This window comes from Molothrus ater, chromosome 12 (genome assembly GCF_012460135.2).
Source record: "Molothrus ater isolate BHLD 08-10-18 breed brown headed cowbird chromosome 12, BPBGC_Mater_1.1, whole genome shotgun sequence".
Taxonomy (NCBI): domain Eukaryota; kingdom Metazoa; phylum Chordata; class Aves; order Passeriformes; family Icteridae; genus Molothrus; species Molothrus ater.
Genome location: NC_050489.2, coordinates 11,980,364 through 11,998,810, shown reverse-complemented (window position 1 = coordinate 11,998,810; position 18,447 = coordinate 11,980,364). Strand labels below are relative to the sequence as shown.

Sequence of the window (18,447 nt, the reverse complement as noted above, 5' to 3'; positions counted from 1 at the left end):
TATCTCTTTCTGAACACAATGGTTACAAAAATATTTGTAAAAAGGGACAAAAAGCATATGTGGCTGGTTTTTTATTTCATTGCTCTGCAAGTTTGCACAAGTTTATATATTTCTTGGGATGAAAGAGGAGTCTTAATCCTTAAGACTAAGACTAAGTACACAAAAGAAAAACTATTGATTATTGACTTTTTTGTGTTCCTTAAGGGAACACAAATTAGTCAATAATCAATAGTTTTTCTTTTGTGTACGTAAAAACGCAATTGATGAGAGTTCTTCTTGGTACACTATTGCACTAAAGCTCTATAATTGGATATTTAACTCCAGTTTTTCATTACAAGCTATCAGTTCTCCAGAAACACTTCCTACAAGCTTAAACATCAGCTTAAAAAATCCCACAACCTCAAACTGAAACATAGCAATGTATTAGTTTATAAGGAGTACAACTGACTAGCAAGCCAAATATGGTACTGAAAAAGAATAAATTGTGAAAAAAATTAAGGTAGCAGGGTGGAGTAGGGGGAAATATCCTTCTAGACCAAAGTTAGCAATACATGAAGCAGTACTGCAGGTTTAAGTTTTCAGAAAGGGATGATTTACAACACTCATTTTATGAAGCAGTTTACTGTCTTTGATGGTTTTGTGCTCTGTTTCATGGCCATGTCAGATTACTCAAAAAAGGATAAAAATGAATTTTACTTTTGTCAGTCATGTATGCCAGAAGCTGTCCTGTTGTGCCAGTCACAATTTCACTCATTTTCTTTTGTTAAGCAAAGTATACTGGAAATATAGAAGAAAAAGAACCTTCTCAACAGTGGGAGCTCATCCAGGAGTCTTTTCCAATCCTAGTCTGGATAAGAATTCATTATCCTTTGTAGAAATACAGAAGAATAAAGAAGCTGCAGTAGTTTCAGCAGTTTAAACAAGAGAAGAATCCAGCATATCAAATGTTTACAACAGACACTGACTAAAATAAGAACATACTGACTCTTGGGGTGTAACTACACTAAGGTTTTTTGAGCAACAACCACCCTCCCACACACCTTCACACACAAAGGGGGAGGGGAACTGAGATGTTCTTTTAACACAGATGATTTTGGCAATCATATTTACAGTGCACTAACACCTGTATATATACAACTGACAGAATGGCAAGCTGTAGGACATGGGAGGAAAGAAGCAACCAGGACAGGAACTGCAGGTGTTCACTATCAAATAAAAACATAACATGCAACTAAATAAACCCTTAGGCCACAGCCTGGTACGCATTTAAACTAGAACTGCTGTCTTAGTGTACATCCAGCTTCACAATGAAGTAATGAAATTAAATTTCAAATAGGGAAAGAATAGCTTTGAGATATATTGCTAAAAGGTTATGTACAAGGCAGGTAAAGAATTAAACTTGTAACTGTAAGATTCAACAAGAATTAGTCACTCTAAGTTCAGTTACAAAACAGAAAATAACAACCGGATGCGCTAAGCAGTGTTTATACCTGTGCCTTCTCCAGCTCTCCTGCTACCTCTGCTTGATATGAAGCATGTCTTTAAATGATAACTTTAAAAAGCCTTTGGTTCAGTATTTAAGGATTATTCATTAATACTCAGGTTAAAAAAATCTGCTTCTTGCTTCAGAAGCCTCCAAGTTCTGTGGGCTCCTCTTTGGTTCCTATTTTTAATCTGTGGCTATATCATTCAAGAACACATGGTATTTCACTGCATAATAACCTTGTAGACAAAACAGAAGCTGCTGTCCTCCAGTTTGATGAAGTCTCATTTGTCATTCACTGTCAGATCAAAGGTAATCAGCATGACCCAGTAGTTCAGAGATATTAGTGTACAGCCTTTTGGAAACAGCACAGTGCAGGGGCACAGCAGGTACTATCACACAGTATGAGCAGCCATCTGACACTGCTGTTCTGAAGATGAACTCTCTTATTCTATATGATCAGCTGTTAGAGTATGCAAAAGGACTGCAGCCCTGCAACCCCAGAGCATTTCAGATGTGTAGATGTGAGACCTGAGAGAAGCCTGATCACTCCCAAACTGGTGTGCTGTGCCTGACCCACTGGAAGTAGACTGAGCATAAAGGTAAGAGAGAAGATTAGGCAAATACTGAGTGAAAGGAACAAGGGAATTAATCGTGGGTAGTAATCGCCAGCAGGCCAGGTTTGCCTAGATTCTTGCTACTGTGGGCCAATTTACCATGCACAACTCTTCCTTTGTGGAGGCAAAACCAACAGGCTCCATGAAAAGGATCTCCAGTCATTCAAACAGAATGAACTGAAATCCTCACCTAATTCACCTAACTCCTACATGGATGCCTTTACCACCAACTGACTTCTAACACGACCTTGCTCACAGCAACCTGCTGCTCTATACAGAGACACTGCCAGTTCACTGCTCCAGTCCTGAAGCAAGCACTGAGCAGAAACCAAGCTTGCAAAATCAGAAGGTGTTAAGTAGGGCTGTATCGAAGAAAACAGACAGGACCGTGCAAGAAAATTTGTATTTTAGTTTACAGGAGAGTACGGTGACACAGAGCAGGGTCTTTGTGCAAAGTGGTAGAAAAGGAGAGCACTAAGCCAAGGCAAGATGTCTGAATGGGGAGCAGTCACACAGTGGAGGGGAGACTGAAATGGGGGCATCCCCTTTCTGACTATCAAATAGAGCATGACACCGAGATTGAGAACTGGCATCAATAATATCCAAACAAACTCGTTTGGGAACTCTTCACACCTCGGCCTAATTACACTGTACTGCTGCAGCTGCCTGCATGACAGAGGGCAAACCATTCCACAGCAGGCACTCCTACCATGTAGTTAACTCAGTATTTCAAACCATCAATTTTTACAACTTTTCACCAATATTTTATAATGCAGCGGACTTCAGGTGCATTAAACTCAAAGGCTGTGTACATCAAAGAACTGTAGTGAGCCAGAATGACAATCTGAAACTGCCTTGTTTTCCCATCTGCTCACACGAATGTAGAATCAGAAACACCTTGAATTCACTTTGCTAGATTGATGCAGTAAAAGGCAGAAACACAATTCAGCCAAATGAAAAAGAGGAGGCTGAAGCTGAGCACAAATACTATTCTTCTCAGCAAGGTTCAGAATGACACCCCAAAATAAAGAGGTGGTGATATTAGCATGCCTCATGACTGTGCCACATGTAACTGCATCTCTTCCCAGAGTCCTAAATGGCTTGTGTTTATTCCAGCAGGACTGGAGGTATCACCACATACTGTACATCAGCCTAACTCCTGCCTCCAGCAGAAAAAGCTTCGCAATTTGAAGGACAGCAGCATTTGCTCTCAAAAGACTAAACACGACAAATTACACTGATGAAATACAGAGACTTAGGTCATTTAAAGAAGCTGTGCAAAATAAAAAATGTTGACAGATTTTCTTAGTAGTTCTTTGGATTAAATAATGTATTTCCTTATGGCCTTGCTGTTTGAATACAGTTATCCCAAATTACACTATTAAAGCTTTTTGTAATCAGTTACTGAATCTCCTCATCTCCTTTGTGTCCTTGACTTAGGGAACAACTTCTAGAAAGCATCTAAAGATACACATGAGCAGCGATACATCACTGCAGATATTATTACAGGCCATTATGCAGCCATCAAAGCAACGAATCATTGTCACTAACAGTTAATAAATGCAACATGATTGGATTAACAGTTTGTCATTCTGTCACACTTTCATTTTGGCTATGAAGATACAGAGGGCTACTCTGTACAACAACTTTAGTTAAAAGGTGACAGCTTCTGCCCTGGCCCAACTACAGTCAGTCACAATTTCATTCCCTCTCTAGCACAGAGCAAATACTGCCCCTCTGAAAGAATGTCTAAGTCATCCTTCCATTTTTTCCAAAACCATTAAAAACATTAAAATATGGGATTAAAAAACCGTTTCTCATAGCATTTGTTCCCAAAAAAAAGCAATGTTAGCAGCCACTGAAACATGAAGACTTTCATTAACCCTCTCCATCAACCTGCTAAAAAAAAACAGAAAACACCAAAAATATTCAACTCCATTCAAGAATTTTTTCTATATTAAAAATATTTCTCACTTTCAGAAGTGATGACTAATCTTCAAAGTGCAGCCTGGGAGACCATTTTTAAGGATGCAATTCCTATTAATCTAAATATTAATATAAATAATATGATACCACATTTTTGGTACTAATAAATTAGCTAAGTACTAGCTCATGTTTTTACCTACAAACATCTTTCATGCAACCTCAAATGAAGTTTTTGTTTCTGCTTTACAAAAACCCACCAAAATCATCACACAATACCAACTCAAACCACACACAGAATTCTATTTTCATGACTTTACTGCTGAAAGGTCATGGGTTTGTAGTCAGATCCCCAGAAAGTTCATTCTTCTCTCCTTCCACCAGACCTGCAGTGCTTCAGATTTAAATTCATCTTCCCTGAATGACTTTGAACAATTCTATGATTTTTTAATGTTCTCTTTTGCCAGTATTTCACAACAACACTCACAGATAGGTGTACTAAAGGTAGAAGAGAATGCTGCCTCCTTAATAAGCTTGCTCAGTTTTACTCAGCCTTACTGATCATTTCACTCATCTTGAATTCCACTGTCATTTGAACCCCCATGGCATGCCTGGACAAATGCAAGGACTTGGATGTTGTTTTACTGGCTGGGCTCTGTGCCAAGTCTGCTCCACGTACTTCCCTGGCCCACTAGGGCAGCTTGAGGCAACAGCTCCCGTATTTACGTTATTGCTGTGAACAGCCAAACTGCTGCTTACTATTGACCCAGGCCCATCTACTCCAATTTATTCTCTCTCACTCACAGCAACATTTCAGAGCTGGCTACACTTCAGGTGGCATCTGACAAACTGCTTCCAGTTGGACAATACAGACCAAAGTAATGGGATCGTGTTTTAAGCAGAGGACTACATTTTACTTTGAGAAACAGCAAGAAATTTTTAATTTTCAGAAATATGTAAGACAAAAGCATTAGACCAAATGCTGACCTGGACCTGACCATCTCCCACATCCCAAATCTCAGGATTTGTTTTCATTTACACTCTACCCAAAATTCAGTTGGGAAGAAAGGGGACAGAGAGTGATGTGCAACTATGAATTCACAAACAAAATAAGTGACATTTTGTCAAACTGGGGACCTTTATAACATCCCTGCAATACATAGTGACTCACTAGCTAGTGACTCTAGTCTGACATAGTAATGCACTATGTAGTGATCAAAGAACCATACTCCCAAATCAGAAAAGTTATTAAATTAGATTAGCTGCAACTACAACAGCTTTGCAACACCTCACAAAAGAATTTGGTGTTTTCCCTGAATAGTCTCATCCTGGTCAAGCTTCATTCAAATAGGCAAGATTTAATTTATCCAGAATACTGTGAAAAATCACAACATACTCAAACATGTCGGCTTGCCAGGATTACCATCTTAATCTCTTACTCTTAATTGCCAGGCAATTCTTGACTCCACTGATAGCACTTTAGTACACATTCTCCTTTGGTCCTTCCTCAGTGTTTCTCTAAGCTATCTTGAAGTCACAAGACCCTCTGGTTTTGGTCAGATGCAGCTGTTTGGTTTTCCCTCCTCCCCCCTATCAGCAGATTATATAACCACAGCCTATATGACTGATTTGCATTGTGTCCCTGTGTGTCAATCTTTTAAATGCGGATACCAGCATCCCCCAGCTTGTAAAACAAAATGATAGTAGCTCAATTTCCTGCAAGTGGTGGTTTATCACTATATATTTAATACTCAGTTATCAAATAAATATTTCTGTTAGAAAGTGTCATTTATATCTAAGAGAGAAAAAAATAAATGGATTCAAGTAACTTATCCATTCATTCCTTTGTTGGAGTAGCACCAGCTGATCCTATTCTTAACCACAGAGCACTCTTTTAACATTTGTATAGCAAATGTTAACAGACCAGCATAGACAGCTGTATTTAGATGGATGGCTCAAATTATATATATTAACTACAGTTACCATCTTGTGCAAAGACTTTCTCTCCTACCAATTTATATAGACATCCAAATCTAAATAGAATCAAAATAATTTAAAAAATAATAAAACTTTAAGTGAAACAAACAGGTGTGCAAGGTAGCCTGGTAAACAGACTTCAAAAGATGTCTCACAAGCTCCTCTTACTCAGCTAGGGAAAGCCAACTTTGCAACAGTTCTGGACCAGCTCTTTTGAGCACAAAATCAAATTTCACCAAGAGCAATCCTCAGTCAACTCACACTGTAAGTCCACAGCTACTGCCAGCATCCAGCCCTTCATTTCCCACTCAATCTAATTATAAGACTACTCTCTCTTTTCTACCACAACTTGATTTTCTTAAGATTATTTACTTTAATCACAACCTCAGGGAAAAGAACAAAAAGTTCAACCACGCTGCAAACTCTCATCAACAGCTTTGTCTGTTTTCTACTCTCTACCAACAATCCCTGACAGCAATACCAGTCATGAATGCACATTTAGGAAGGGAAAAAGGATACTTTATATATTAATGATGAAGGCAAAGCTATAAAGACTAGTATTGTGGTGGTGTTTCAGTATAAGTCAATGGTTTGAAGACTTCTATGGCACACATAAATGAAATAACACATACATAGTGCCAGTTTTCACTACAAGAGAGCTCTGCCTAGCTGAGGGAAAATCCAGCACCCATCATCACTTCAGAGCACTTGGTATGTGGGCAGGAGACAACTGCTGAGCAGCCCAAGCAGCTCATGGATGGTCACAGAGAAAGGTCTGACACAAAAACCTTCAGAAAAGATCAGGTATTACTTTGACAGTCACTTCAGCAAAATGTGCTTTTCAGTTGTGTTATCCAGTAACAAACCAATAACCCACCAGCTCTAAGTGAAAGGAAAAAAATCTCAGAGGAGAACAGGAGTAGAAGTTTGTAAATCAATGAAAGAGACAAATCCAAACTCAGCATCCTTATGCAGAATGAGGCTGCAGCTCACAGAGATGTTTGGAACAGTTGCTAAATTCATCACAGACCTGGGATGTTTTTATACTCTTCAGAAGAAAAGTAAGAGATATCATAAGATTCATTTGTAACAAGATTGCCAAATAGTATTACCTAAGCAAATGTTAAGTCACAGGAAATATGAAGAACCCGTTTTCATCTTGTTTCATGGTTTCCAATAAAATAAAATAAACACTATGAACCTGAAGTCCAAGGAGGGTAGTTTGATCAGTTCTTTTAAAGCATTCATATTGTGGGAAAGCAAATAAACAAAATCAACCAGGGAAGATTATTTACATGGAAATATTAACTTCTTCTCTACTTCATAATCCAAGAACAAAAGGTAGAAGTTAAGGTGAAACTCATATTACTGTTTCAGGGGTAACAAAACATTGGCCCCTCTTTAGCTCTTATAATACTTAATCAGAAATAACAGGAGCATTTTAGGCAGGAGGCTGAACAGCAGCATCAGTAACTCATCTGTAACTCTTCATCTTCTGCATACTGAACAGTTTGCAGCCTCTAATTTTAACTTAGTTCTGATTTCACATACCAGGAAGAAATAGTTTTGCATGACACAGAATGCTATAAGATCCCAAATTCTCAGCTTAGTAGTATATACTCCAAGTACAGCTTTTACCTTGAAAAGCTCATTCTTTTAAAGAGAAGATGAACCCCTAAAATAAAACTTCAGAAAATATTACAGCAACTCATATTTGCTTTCATTTTGAGAAGTTTGGCATTTAAAAAGTATAATGTGTTCTCAGCAGTGTGAAAAACTCAATGCAGTTTAATTGCCTAATAAATTCTAGACAAATTCCCCAAAATTACACTGAATAGAATTGCAAAACTGCTGGTGGTGAAGGGAATCGGGGCATCATTACAAAAGCATTCCAGCTAATTCAATTACTCAAGTGTCACATATTACATCCCAAAGGTCCCTTCATCAAAAAGGCCAAACCAGGTGGCACATCAAACACTGTCACTGCCAGTCGCAAGCCAGTGACATGTCTGTTAGCAGACTGTGGAGGACCTGAACGATCTGTAATGCACGGGCTGACTCAGACATTTCAAACGCACTGGTACAAGGTGGCACGATGCAATCGGATGCTACTGCAGCTACCCAAACTTTTGCAACAAAGAGCAAAGCAAAGATATTTGGTTCACTTCAGAGTGATCTGTAGCATTAACTTTAGGAACTGGAGGCTTGAATTTCTTGGTCATAAAAAGATGAAGAAAGAACTGTAGCTAGAACTGTACCAAACGCTTTTAGTGCTTAACAATACAAAATCAAAGAGACAATTTCTTTGTTCTTTGGGATAAGAACACCGAACAAACAGAGAAACAGAAAGCAAGTTTGCAGGAACTCTTGCTCAGTACCTAACATCCACTTGAAGGCAGCTGAAGAGCTCTTGAGAATCTTTAATTTAGCAAATTTCTACCTCAACTCAAAACCTACTGGGAATGGGCTACCCCTTTTAATTTCAATCCAAGTATTCTGCAAAGACTGCAGTATTACACTAGGGATTGCAAGCATCTTCACACATCTTCTTTCATGCATTCTCCTCTGCAGCAGGAACTACAACTTTCAGATCAAGCAAAGAAGCACTAATGCAGAACACACTTTGCACAAACCTACAAATGTCAGTCCTGCTATCCTGAAACCCACTGAAAATGTTCTGTGGAATAACTAAAGATCCCAGCTGATTTAATTTCTCTTACTCTTCTTTTAATATCATAAAAGGGGTAATCTCCTGCCTGGCATTAGCACTTTCTTAGTAGTTCAGATATCAAAAGTATTTCAAGGAAATGAAAGAATAGCTCACTTTTCCTTGCTCTTGATTACAAATACAGTTAAATATAAATATGAAACTGTATATACTTACATGTGTACATATATAAAAGAAACATATATAAAATCCTCACAACACTAGAGTAGTCTCAGTATAAAAGACACCATTAACATAGATTTCCATGTTATTTGCACAAGAACTTTGTGCCAGACACTTCCTTCATCAGAATGCCAGTCTCAAACTTTTAGAGACAAAGCACGAAGGATCAGAATGTGTTTTTAGGTGTTCTCCATGATCATGGAAAACTGAGTAATTTTAGTATTATTTCTTTCAAATTAAGCAACTTTCCCTGTGACCTACATGTTTTATTATTAGCATACACCCTTATGCTTACTTTGCAGCACATCAGACACCACCATTGAAGGAAGTGATATGGGATTATGAAATAGATGCTTTAGGGAGCTCTAAGAACTTTTTTTTTTTTTGTTCATCTAATGTATTTGGAGGAGGGGTAAGGGAAAAAATAGATTTCCAATATGGGACCTCTCATATGAATTCTATGTGTAAAATCCATGGGCAGAATAAACAGATGAGCTCTGGCAATACTTTTAACAGAGGACACGAAGGCAGAGTCCTACTCTAACCCTTTCCCCCGAAGGCCACATCTGTGCACAGCAGGCAAGATCATCTCCAGAATTCTACAAAACAGTAAAATTACTGGTTCAGATGGTTCAGATGCAGAATTTCTTACTGAGTGCTACAGCAAACAAACTAGTTCATGGTTCAAATATCACATTTTTAAATTTGACATAAGAATAGTTTTGACTTATCAAGCATGGAAAATTCTCTGTATTCAGAGTAATATCTGAACAGCTTATTAAGGACTGCTACCCAAATACAAATATAACAGTGAGTTGATACCACACTAGTATTTCCAGCTTTCTGAGAAACTTGTTCTCTCATTCTCATCTATAATCAACAAAGGAACATAGTTTAGACAACCGGTTTTATGTCAAAATAATAGAAATGGGGGTGTCAAAATTGTTTTTGTTATCATTTATTCACATGTTTTCCATTGTTCTCATACGGTACTGTAGTGCACTTATCTATGCAGAATTCAGGCCCCCTTCACAACACACACCATCTGCTATTGTACTGAGATGGAAAATAGACAAAGCCTTCCCTGATCTGAACGAATTTGCAAATTAAATCTGAGCATCAAGAAAGTTAGGGATTTTCTAAGGAGTTAATCCTGAGTGCTTTCACACAGACTGTATCAAACAAATTTTTTTCTAATTAACTTAGGCAGACGACCGAGTCAAACAACATGGCTGCATCATTTAGCCTGGATACAGCCGTGTTTCAAGCTATCTTATCATCTAACACTTGGACATAAGACAGCCCATTACCAATCAAAACTTATTTCAAGTACGTTAGAAAATAAAGCACGCAGCCATCAAACTCTGGTACAGCTAAACAAGGCACAGCTGGTCCTTATTGATTCTTCACGCCACAATTCACAGGGAATACTTTGTTTTCTGCAGTTTCAAGAAATACGAGCATTTTAAAACGGGATTTTCAGCCTCCAGGACTACAAACAAAGTAAAATGGAAGCACTCCGATATGTATGCGTGCATTTGCACACACGGACCCAAAGAGCCATCACATCTCAACACGCGGTGCTCGCCCGTGCACACGTACACAAAGTCTGCAGAACGCACTGGGATGTTCTATATACGGGGAACACTTCGGCTGAAACTTTTCATCGCAAGTGCCCGAGCACTGCCCTGCTCCGGCCCCGTTAACACTTCGCTGCTCCCTGCCCGGTCCCTCCCGGGCTCGGGGGGCGTGGGGCCACCAGATCCAACCCGGGGCCTTTTCCCCGCCGGCGCCACCGCGCCCGGGGCGGCTCCTCCCGCACGATGCGAGCTCTTGGGTTTCTTTTCCCAAAGAAAGTTGTTACGGCGAGGAGAGGCCCGGCCGGTCGCTCCTGAGCCCCCGCGTCCCGCGGGAGGAACGGGAGCGGCGCCGGGAAGCGGCCGCGGCCTGAGGGACGGACGGACGGCGCCGCTCCCCCCGGGCTGCCGCCTCCCGCAGCGGCGGGGCCGGCGCAGTCCCCGCTGCCCTCCCCGCCTCGTTCGGAGGAAAACAAGAACCCGACCGACCCCCCCGGCCCCGGGGCGCACCTGCGGGCCCCAGCGGCGGCCCGGGGCCGGGCTGCCCGTCCTCGCCGAAGATCAGCCTGAAGTCGAACTCGTCGGTGGCGCCGCAGTTTGCCGTAGTCATGGGTTTGGCCGGCGAGGCGCAGCGAGACCCCGTCGCCCCTCAGGGCCGCGCCGGGTCCTGCCGGGCTACGCTCGCCCCTCAGGAGCGCCGCATAACACCGGGCGGCGGAGGGGCCGGAGGCGGGGCGGCGGCGCGAGCGGCGGCTGCGGCCCCAGCGCGAGCTCCGGTGCCCGGACGCTTCTGTCACTCGGGGGGGGCGGGCGCCTACTCCGGGCTGCGGCTGGACCCGCCCCCGCGCCGCGCCCCGGGCAGCGCCCCCCGCCCCGGCCCGCCCCGCCGGGCCCTCCCCCTTCTGTCCGTGCGTCCTCCGTCCGTCCCTCCCGCGGTGACGTCACGGCGCCGAGAGCACCCCGTGACCGCCGCCCGTGCCACCGAGGGACTGAGAGAGAGGGAGAGACGGCCTCGCCCTCCCGGCGCCGCGGGGCCTGCCGGGAGTTGTAGTCGGCGCTCGGCGCCCAATCGGGCGCGGCCAGCGGCGCGCGGAGGGCGGGGCCGCGCGCGGGGCGCGGTGCCACGTGTCGGTCCCGCCGCCACCGGCAGCGCCTGCCCTGCTCCGAGCCCGCTCCGCTCCCAGTCCTGCTCCGGGCCCGGCCCGCTCCGTGACCCTTCCTCACAGCGCAGTCCGAGCAAAGGAGCCGAACTCACTTGCGGCGTGCGGAGCGTTACTTTCTAAAACACCGCATGTAAATAGGCGGTGCTCTTGGCACCAGCTAATGACTGGAATAATTAGGTAGGATGGCGTAAGCTGAGGAATGTCGCTTGGGTAACAAATGCTGCCTCCAGCACTCAAAGCTATTAGCTGCTTGCCTTCCGGCTCAGTGGGAACAGTGGCAGTCAGGCAAACATAGAACCACAGAATATTGAGCTGGAAGGGAGCCACAAGGATACCCCAACTCCAGGGCCAGCACAGGACAGCCCAAGAACCCCACCGTGTGTCTGAGCACCGTGTCCGAACACTCCCTGAACTCTGGGACGTTTGGGGCTGTGACCGCTTCCTACGGGAGCCCGTTCCAGTGCCCAGCCCGTTCCGTGCCCAGCCCGTTCCGTGCCCAGCCCGTTCCCGTGCCCAGCCCGTTCCGTGCCCAGCCCGTTCCGTGCCCAGCCCGTTCCAGTGCCCAGCCCGTTCAGTGCCCAGCCCGTTCCGTGCCCAGCCCATTCAGTGCCCAGCCCGTTCCGTGCCCAGCCCGTTCCGTGCCCAGCCCATTCAGTGCCCAGCCCGTTCCGTGCCCAGCCCGTTCCGTGCCCAGCCCATTCAGTGCCCAGCCCGTTCCGTGCCCAGCCCGTTCCGTGCCCAGCCCGTTCCCGTGCCCAGCCCGTTCCGTGCCCAGCCCGTTCCCGTGCCCAGCCCGTTCCGTGCCCAGCACCTTCCGTGCCCAGCCCGTTCCCGTGCCCAGCCCGTTCCGTGCCCAGCCCGTTCCGTGCCCAGCCCGTTCAGTGCCCAGCCCCTTCCGTGCCCAGCCCGTTCCAGTGCCCGGCCACTCTGGCTTGCACTGTGGCACTTCTCGTGTACTTCACTTTCTGGTCATCACAGCTGCTGCACCAAGGCTGTAGAACTGTGCAGAATTCTCCTCTGAAACCAATTCCAAAAATAATTTTAAAGCATGGAATAGTGTCTTCTCAGTCTTGCATTTTGCAAGATCTGCATCTAAAAGTTTTTAACTATATGGAAACGAATTAAAAGATTCCTTAGCAATGTGTGTCATCAATTAAGGGAGCCCAGCAGTCAGCAGGGAGATCACAGAAGCTTCAGGATGCTCTGCCTGCACGATAACATACCAGAATCTATAGTTTTGCCTTGCACTAAGATGAAAAGTCAAAAAGAAGGGCAAAATAAAACAGAATTTGTTCTTGCAGCATAAGCATCTGTTCCCTGCAGGAGATGGCAGTACATAAACTGTAACTGTCCTGATGTGTCTGGAATTTGCACTCTAGGAAATCATAGAGGGAGCTTAATGCTTGAGTCCTGTGTCCAGTTCTGGGCCCCTCACTTCAAGAAAGACATTGGGGTGCTGGAGCATGTCCAGAGAATGGCAGAGAACCGGTGAAGGGTCTGGAGCACAGGTCCTGTGAGGAGAGGCTGAGGGAGCTGGGGTTTAGCCTGGAGAGGAGGAGGCTCAGGGGTGACTTCATCCCTTTTCTGTAACTCCCAGGAAGGAGGATGTAGCCAGGTGGGGGTCGGCCTCTTCTCGCAGGCAATCAGCAGCAGGATGAGAGGACATGGTCTCCAGCTATGCCAGGAGAGGTTCAGGTTGGACATCAGGAAGAATTTCTCCATGGAAAGGGTTGTCAGGCATAGGAAGGGGCTGCCCAGGGAGATGGTGGAGTCACCTTTGCTGGAAGTGTTCAAGGAATGACTGGACTTAATGAAACAGTCACTGTGCGCTGTGGAATTAGTAAAATATTAATCCTTTATACATATGATATGGGAAGATTTCAGGTTTGAGCTGAAACTTTGGCATTGATGGGATTTAAACTACTACTCACAAATAGTCAAGTTTGCTTATAGCCAGTTATGTAATATTCACAGTTTAATTTGTTATGGGATGTGAAACTCACATTAACCAGAAATATCATCGCTATCTCTAAGGCTTCATTACTCAGTTGAAAAAATCATCTGAACTAGTTAGCTGTGACTCTATGGCCATCTCCAGGTTAATAATGTCTGGTTCTAAAATAATTCAAATTGTTTCTATGCACAGGGTCTTTCCATATTTGTTGCAGTTCAGACAGATCCCAACAGGCATGTCATAATCCCAGGCATGCATTTGTACCTGGATGTTCTCATTAGAGCCTGTGACTGAAAGTGAGACAAGAAGGCTCACATGAAGAGGAATTAGCTACACTGAATAATCCTCAGTCCAGAGGCTCTTAACAGAGTGCAGTGAATTCTCTGTGAATTCTCTCTCTCTGTGCACTTCTGAGGAAGGTCAGTAATCTGTGCTGAAGAAAGCAAGCCCAAATGAAAAGCTACTTTGTGACATTGCAATTCTAGAGGAAACAGAACACATAATATTAAAAAAATACTTTGCAGAACTTCAGACAGCAGGAGTTTGCCCAAGTTTGCCCAAAATGGGAAGTTGCTTCTAGTGCAAAAGCAGCCATATGTTTTTTACTTATCTTGTAAAGCACTGTCCTTGCCATTATCACTTCCCACACACCACCAGCTATTTCTTTACTGAAAATACATGAGCAGCTACAGCTACCATTCTTACAGCACTTAAACCAAAGATTCATGCTCTCCTTAGGGTAGACAATTCCCTTTTCTGAAGGAAGCCTGAACCTTTATAAGGAGCTCACAGCCAGTTGGCCTGTAGCCTCTTTTTATCTCTAAATCCAAGGTCACGTAGCAAGACAAGCTGGAAAAGTATGTGTAATTGGATTAACTGAGGTTAAGAAAAACCCTCATACATTCTTGAATGAAAACAGATCTACGATGAACCAGTCAGTAAAATACACTATACATAAAATGACTTTTAATAACTAATTTTTGTCTAAAAACTTTGGGGTAATCTTTTTCTTTTCAAAACAGCTGAATTAGACTTTGTCTTATTGTTAAATAATTGTTGTGTCAGATTACAGCAAATGGAGTAACCATAGCAGTTTCCTGTTCTGTTATACCAGTAGATTGTTCATTACGCACGTCCCCGGTGAAAAATACAATCAAACTTATTCTCTTCATAAGGGTGGATTTGAACACAAGTATTTGATCCATGTTCTTTGATGAGATGCTCAACTATATTTCTAATGAATATTAGAATTAAAGATTTTAATATTTATGACTTGTTAATTTCCCTTAACTGTAAAATAAATCTTGTCTCCCCTTTTTCTAGTCTCCACTATTTATTCTGAAAGCTATGGTAAGCAGGACATTAGGTATTGCTTTTAGTCCTACCTACTGCTCTCAATTGAAAAAGAAAATGGACTGTATGTCCTAAAATAAACAGAATAATTGGTTATGACATGACCACCTTGCTAACAAGGTAAGAATTTAGAGAACATGTAAAAGGTAAAGTGGTATTGTAAGTTATTTACAGTAAACTTTATAAAGCTTTTTACTTCAAAAGCAGATGTATGTCTTTGAGTTCTGTTCTTCAATTGCCAACATCATCCTTTCTTTTTATCTTGTCTTCACCATAGCTTTCATTTTGCTGACTCTGTTGTACTGCACCAGAAAGCACATCCTTTCTGCATCTGAAACTGTAAAGAGAAATACACCTTCAAACCTCTTCTACACAGCTAAAGAGCAATTGGGGTGCGACTGGGAGGGAGTTGATAAAACAACTGACGTGAGTGAGCTCAGATCAATTTCCAGGGAATTATGTCAACCTCTGTGCTTGAGGTCCAGGGCATGGATGGCTGATTTGGCATTAGTTGGCTACTGAGAAACGAAATGGTGGCAGTAACAAGGGCAACTTTATTTCACTTGTGGTTTTGTGAGGAGAAGTTTCCTTTATTTACTCATTTATTTAATATGCATAGGTGGTTTCTGTCCTTGTTGCTTCTAGGCTGTGTTATTGCATCCAGATGCGGATACACCTTGATCTGGTGAGGAGCTGGAGTTATTGCATGTGACTGGAGAAGGAAGGAACGTGCTTCCTGTGGTATTTGAATCCTTTCCAGACTGTGGCTATTTTTTAGGCGTGTTGTGACTTTCGGCTCCAAAAACCTGAGGGCTACATTGTGCTGTGTTTTATTTTCCACACATCATCCGATGCTGGATAGCTAGGAATTCTGGATCTGCAGCCACATCCGAGATCTGTATTTGTGTTGGAGTAATAGGGATTCCTCCCCCCTTCCTATGGGCAGCAAATCAAAGCCAGCTGTGCAATTGTAGCCAGAATAGGCTTTGCAAGACGCATGGTCAGGCATTCGTTCTGCATGATTCAACCAACCAAACAGCCTCGAATTAGGAATATAACACAGAAGATTGCATTTCTTGTGCTTGATCTCATTCCCATTTGTGGTTGAATCTGGACCTGTTTAAAAGCCCCACACACCAGCGTGGCATAGAAAGGGCAGATGAGAAAGCACAGAGAGAGACTCCTGGATTGAGCAGATAGTGTTCCTTGGCTGCAGCAATGGTTATGCCTTTTACAGCTGCTATTGAAGAAAGCATGAGTACAACAAGGGACATTTTTTGCTCAGTGTGTACGCTTACTACCCTTAAATTCATTTGCAAATGGCATACAAACAAAATTATCATAGCCTTCATGTCTCTTCCAGCTAACAAGGCACATCCATTGTTTAAGCAAGCAGAATGGTGTTCTGCAGGAGTAAGATAGCATTTCAGTATAGAGCTTATGCTGAAGAAGATTAAATTCAGCAGTCATATAGGAAAGAGGCTTGCATTCTGCACACAAGGTCATAGGTTATTTATATTTAATATGTGACATCTGGCATTTTAAATAATTTCCTTGGCTAATTACCAGTGCCTGGGTGAAATATGAAACTTCTGCCGTTGGGGAATTAAAAGCAAAACAAAAACAAAAGTAGATTGCATAGCATTGGAAAGTTTTCTAGCAAAATTAGGAGTTGTGCTAATTCAGGCATTAGAATACACAGTAGCAAAAAATAGAGTTCAAGACAGTAATTTGACTGAACTTTGGTAGATTTTCAGTGAAAATCTACAGTCATCCTTTTAAGTTTTCCTATATCATGACTTGGCTACAGCACTCATATCTAGATCTTGAGCTTGCTGTTTGATCAATGGGGCATTTGTAATAGCAAGATCACAAAGTTAAAAAAAAAGATTGCCGACAAGGTGTGTGTTGACAAAAACATACCCACATAAAAACTTAATGAGGTCACAGTCTCATTTAACCATTTTACAGTTTTCCCCAAGAAATTTCATCGCTCTCCTAAACCTACTGCAGTCATATTAAATACACTTTAATATATTTCTCCTCAATATACTTTTACATTAAACAATCATTGCTTTGCTTTATTGTTTGTTTAACATGCCATGTAAAGCAGACATTACTTCATAAAGTTTGCTGCTGTTTTATATTTCTAGAGTTTTACAGAGCAGGTTGCAGTCCTCCCATTTGGAGGTCACCATCACACATGTTGTAAAGACTAAGAGGTCTAGAAATCTGGCACTGAACTGCATGGCTCTCCTCACAGACTTTAAATTTATAGTACTTTGCTCTCAGATCATAGAGTGAAAGCAAAGTAAAATTACCAGCTGCATTATTACTGATACCAGTATATAAGGACACTCCAGGCACAAGTACTTGCTTCTGAAATGATTGCTTTTACAGATACCTTAGAGTCTTATTACAAAGCCTAAAGTGGTTTGTGAGTGAAATCAGATGACAACCGAGATTGCTACCAGAACAAGAACAAACTCCTTTAATGCACAGTGATGTTTGCATAAGATAAATATTTGTGGAAACTCAAATGAGGTTTCTTAAAAGCTCTTAGGCTTGAAAAAAGACTAAGATGGCATTTTACTTACTTTTCCATATTTTAACTTTCATTTTTGACTGTTCACTAGCCAGCAGACAGTCCTCTTGTACAGTACTGGGATATAGAAAATACAGGCTCTGTTCCAAGCTTCCCCTTTTGTGCAGTCTAATTTTCAGACTTCAGAAGGGCACAAGTAACTTGCTATTTACATAGACATAAAACATTGTCTTAGTTTCTCTCTAAGGTGAGGGTAATACAACTTCTGTTCCTCTTTTTACTTAGATTGTAAATGCATCTGAGTAAGGACTCTCAAGTCTGGAATACTTCTTATACACTCCATTTGAACATTTAAGCAGCCTGGCTAGATGATTTGGGCTGGTATTTCTCTTTGTGCTGGACAAGGAGAAGCATCACCCAACTGTTGTAGCAAAATGGAACCTGAGTCCCAGACCCTTTAGCAATTTTGTCCTAGGATCTATAAATACTATGGTCCTTCTGTGGAATGGTTCTGTTTTGTTCAAGTGTAATGCACACACAGTTGAAGGTGCAATGTTTTTTTCTATATTTCATATACACATTTGACATCCTTTGATTAGCTTAGGTATAACCACAATCTCATGTGCTTAAGTCATCCCTCCTTATTTACTGTAATTTCATAAATGATACATAGACTTTGCTTATCCATAAATCAATGTTTCTTCATCAGTATTTTAATTATCTTCAGAAGCAGAAAAAGAGTATTTTCCCTCATTAAAGCTTTTCACCATAATTCAGAATAAGAACTAGAATAAATGTATTACTAAACTTTTCTTGATGTGTCTGTTCCCAGGTTTCCATAGGAAGCCTAATGGGCTCACTCCTGAGTGAGCAGGACTGTCAGCCTTGTGCAAACCTCTCTTGTGTCCTTGACTCGGATCAGGCTAAGCCAACATGAAACAATAGGTTCCAGTGGGGCGGAAAAC

At 42.3% G+C, this 18,447-nt stretch overlaps 2 protein-coding genes across 3 annotated transcripts in view; one reads left to right on the top strand and one right to left on the bottom strand.

Annotated features, from left to right (window-relative positions):
• NFATC3 (nuclear factor of activated T cells 3) overlaps window positions 1-11,291 on the bottom strand; it is a 64,650-nt gene extending 53,359 nt beyond the window's left edge. The window contains exon 1 of one of the 2 annotated variants that reach the window (XM_036390300.2): window positions 10,978-11,291. In XM_036390300.2, coding sequence (XP_036246193.1) covers window positions 10,978-11,077 — 100 coding nt within the window. In that variant the 5' untranslated portion in view covers window positions 11,078-11,291. The remainder of the gene's footprint in view (window positions 1-10,977) is intronic. The other variant, XM_036390298.2, reaches the window with a different exon arrangement.
• A 521-nt stretch (window positions 11,292-11,812) lies between these two features.
• LOC129046815 (uncharacterized) lies at window positions 11,813-12,628 on the top strand. The gene is made up of 2 exons (XM_054516185.1): window positions 11,813-11,817; window positions 11,977-12,628. Exons 1-2 carry the CDS (start codon window positions 11,813-11,815, stop codon window positions 12,626-12,628), a joined length of 657 nt encoding a protein of 218 aa, XP_054372160.1.
• Window positions 12,629-18,447: the final 5,819 nt, after the last annotated feature.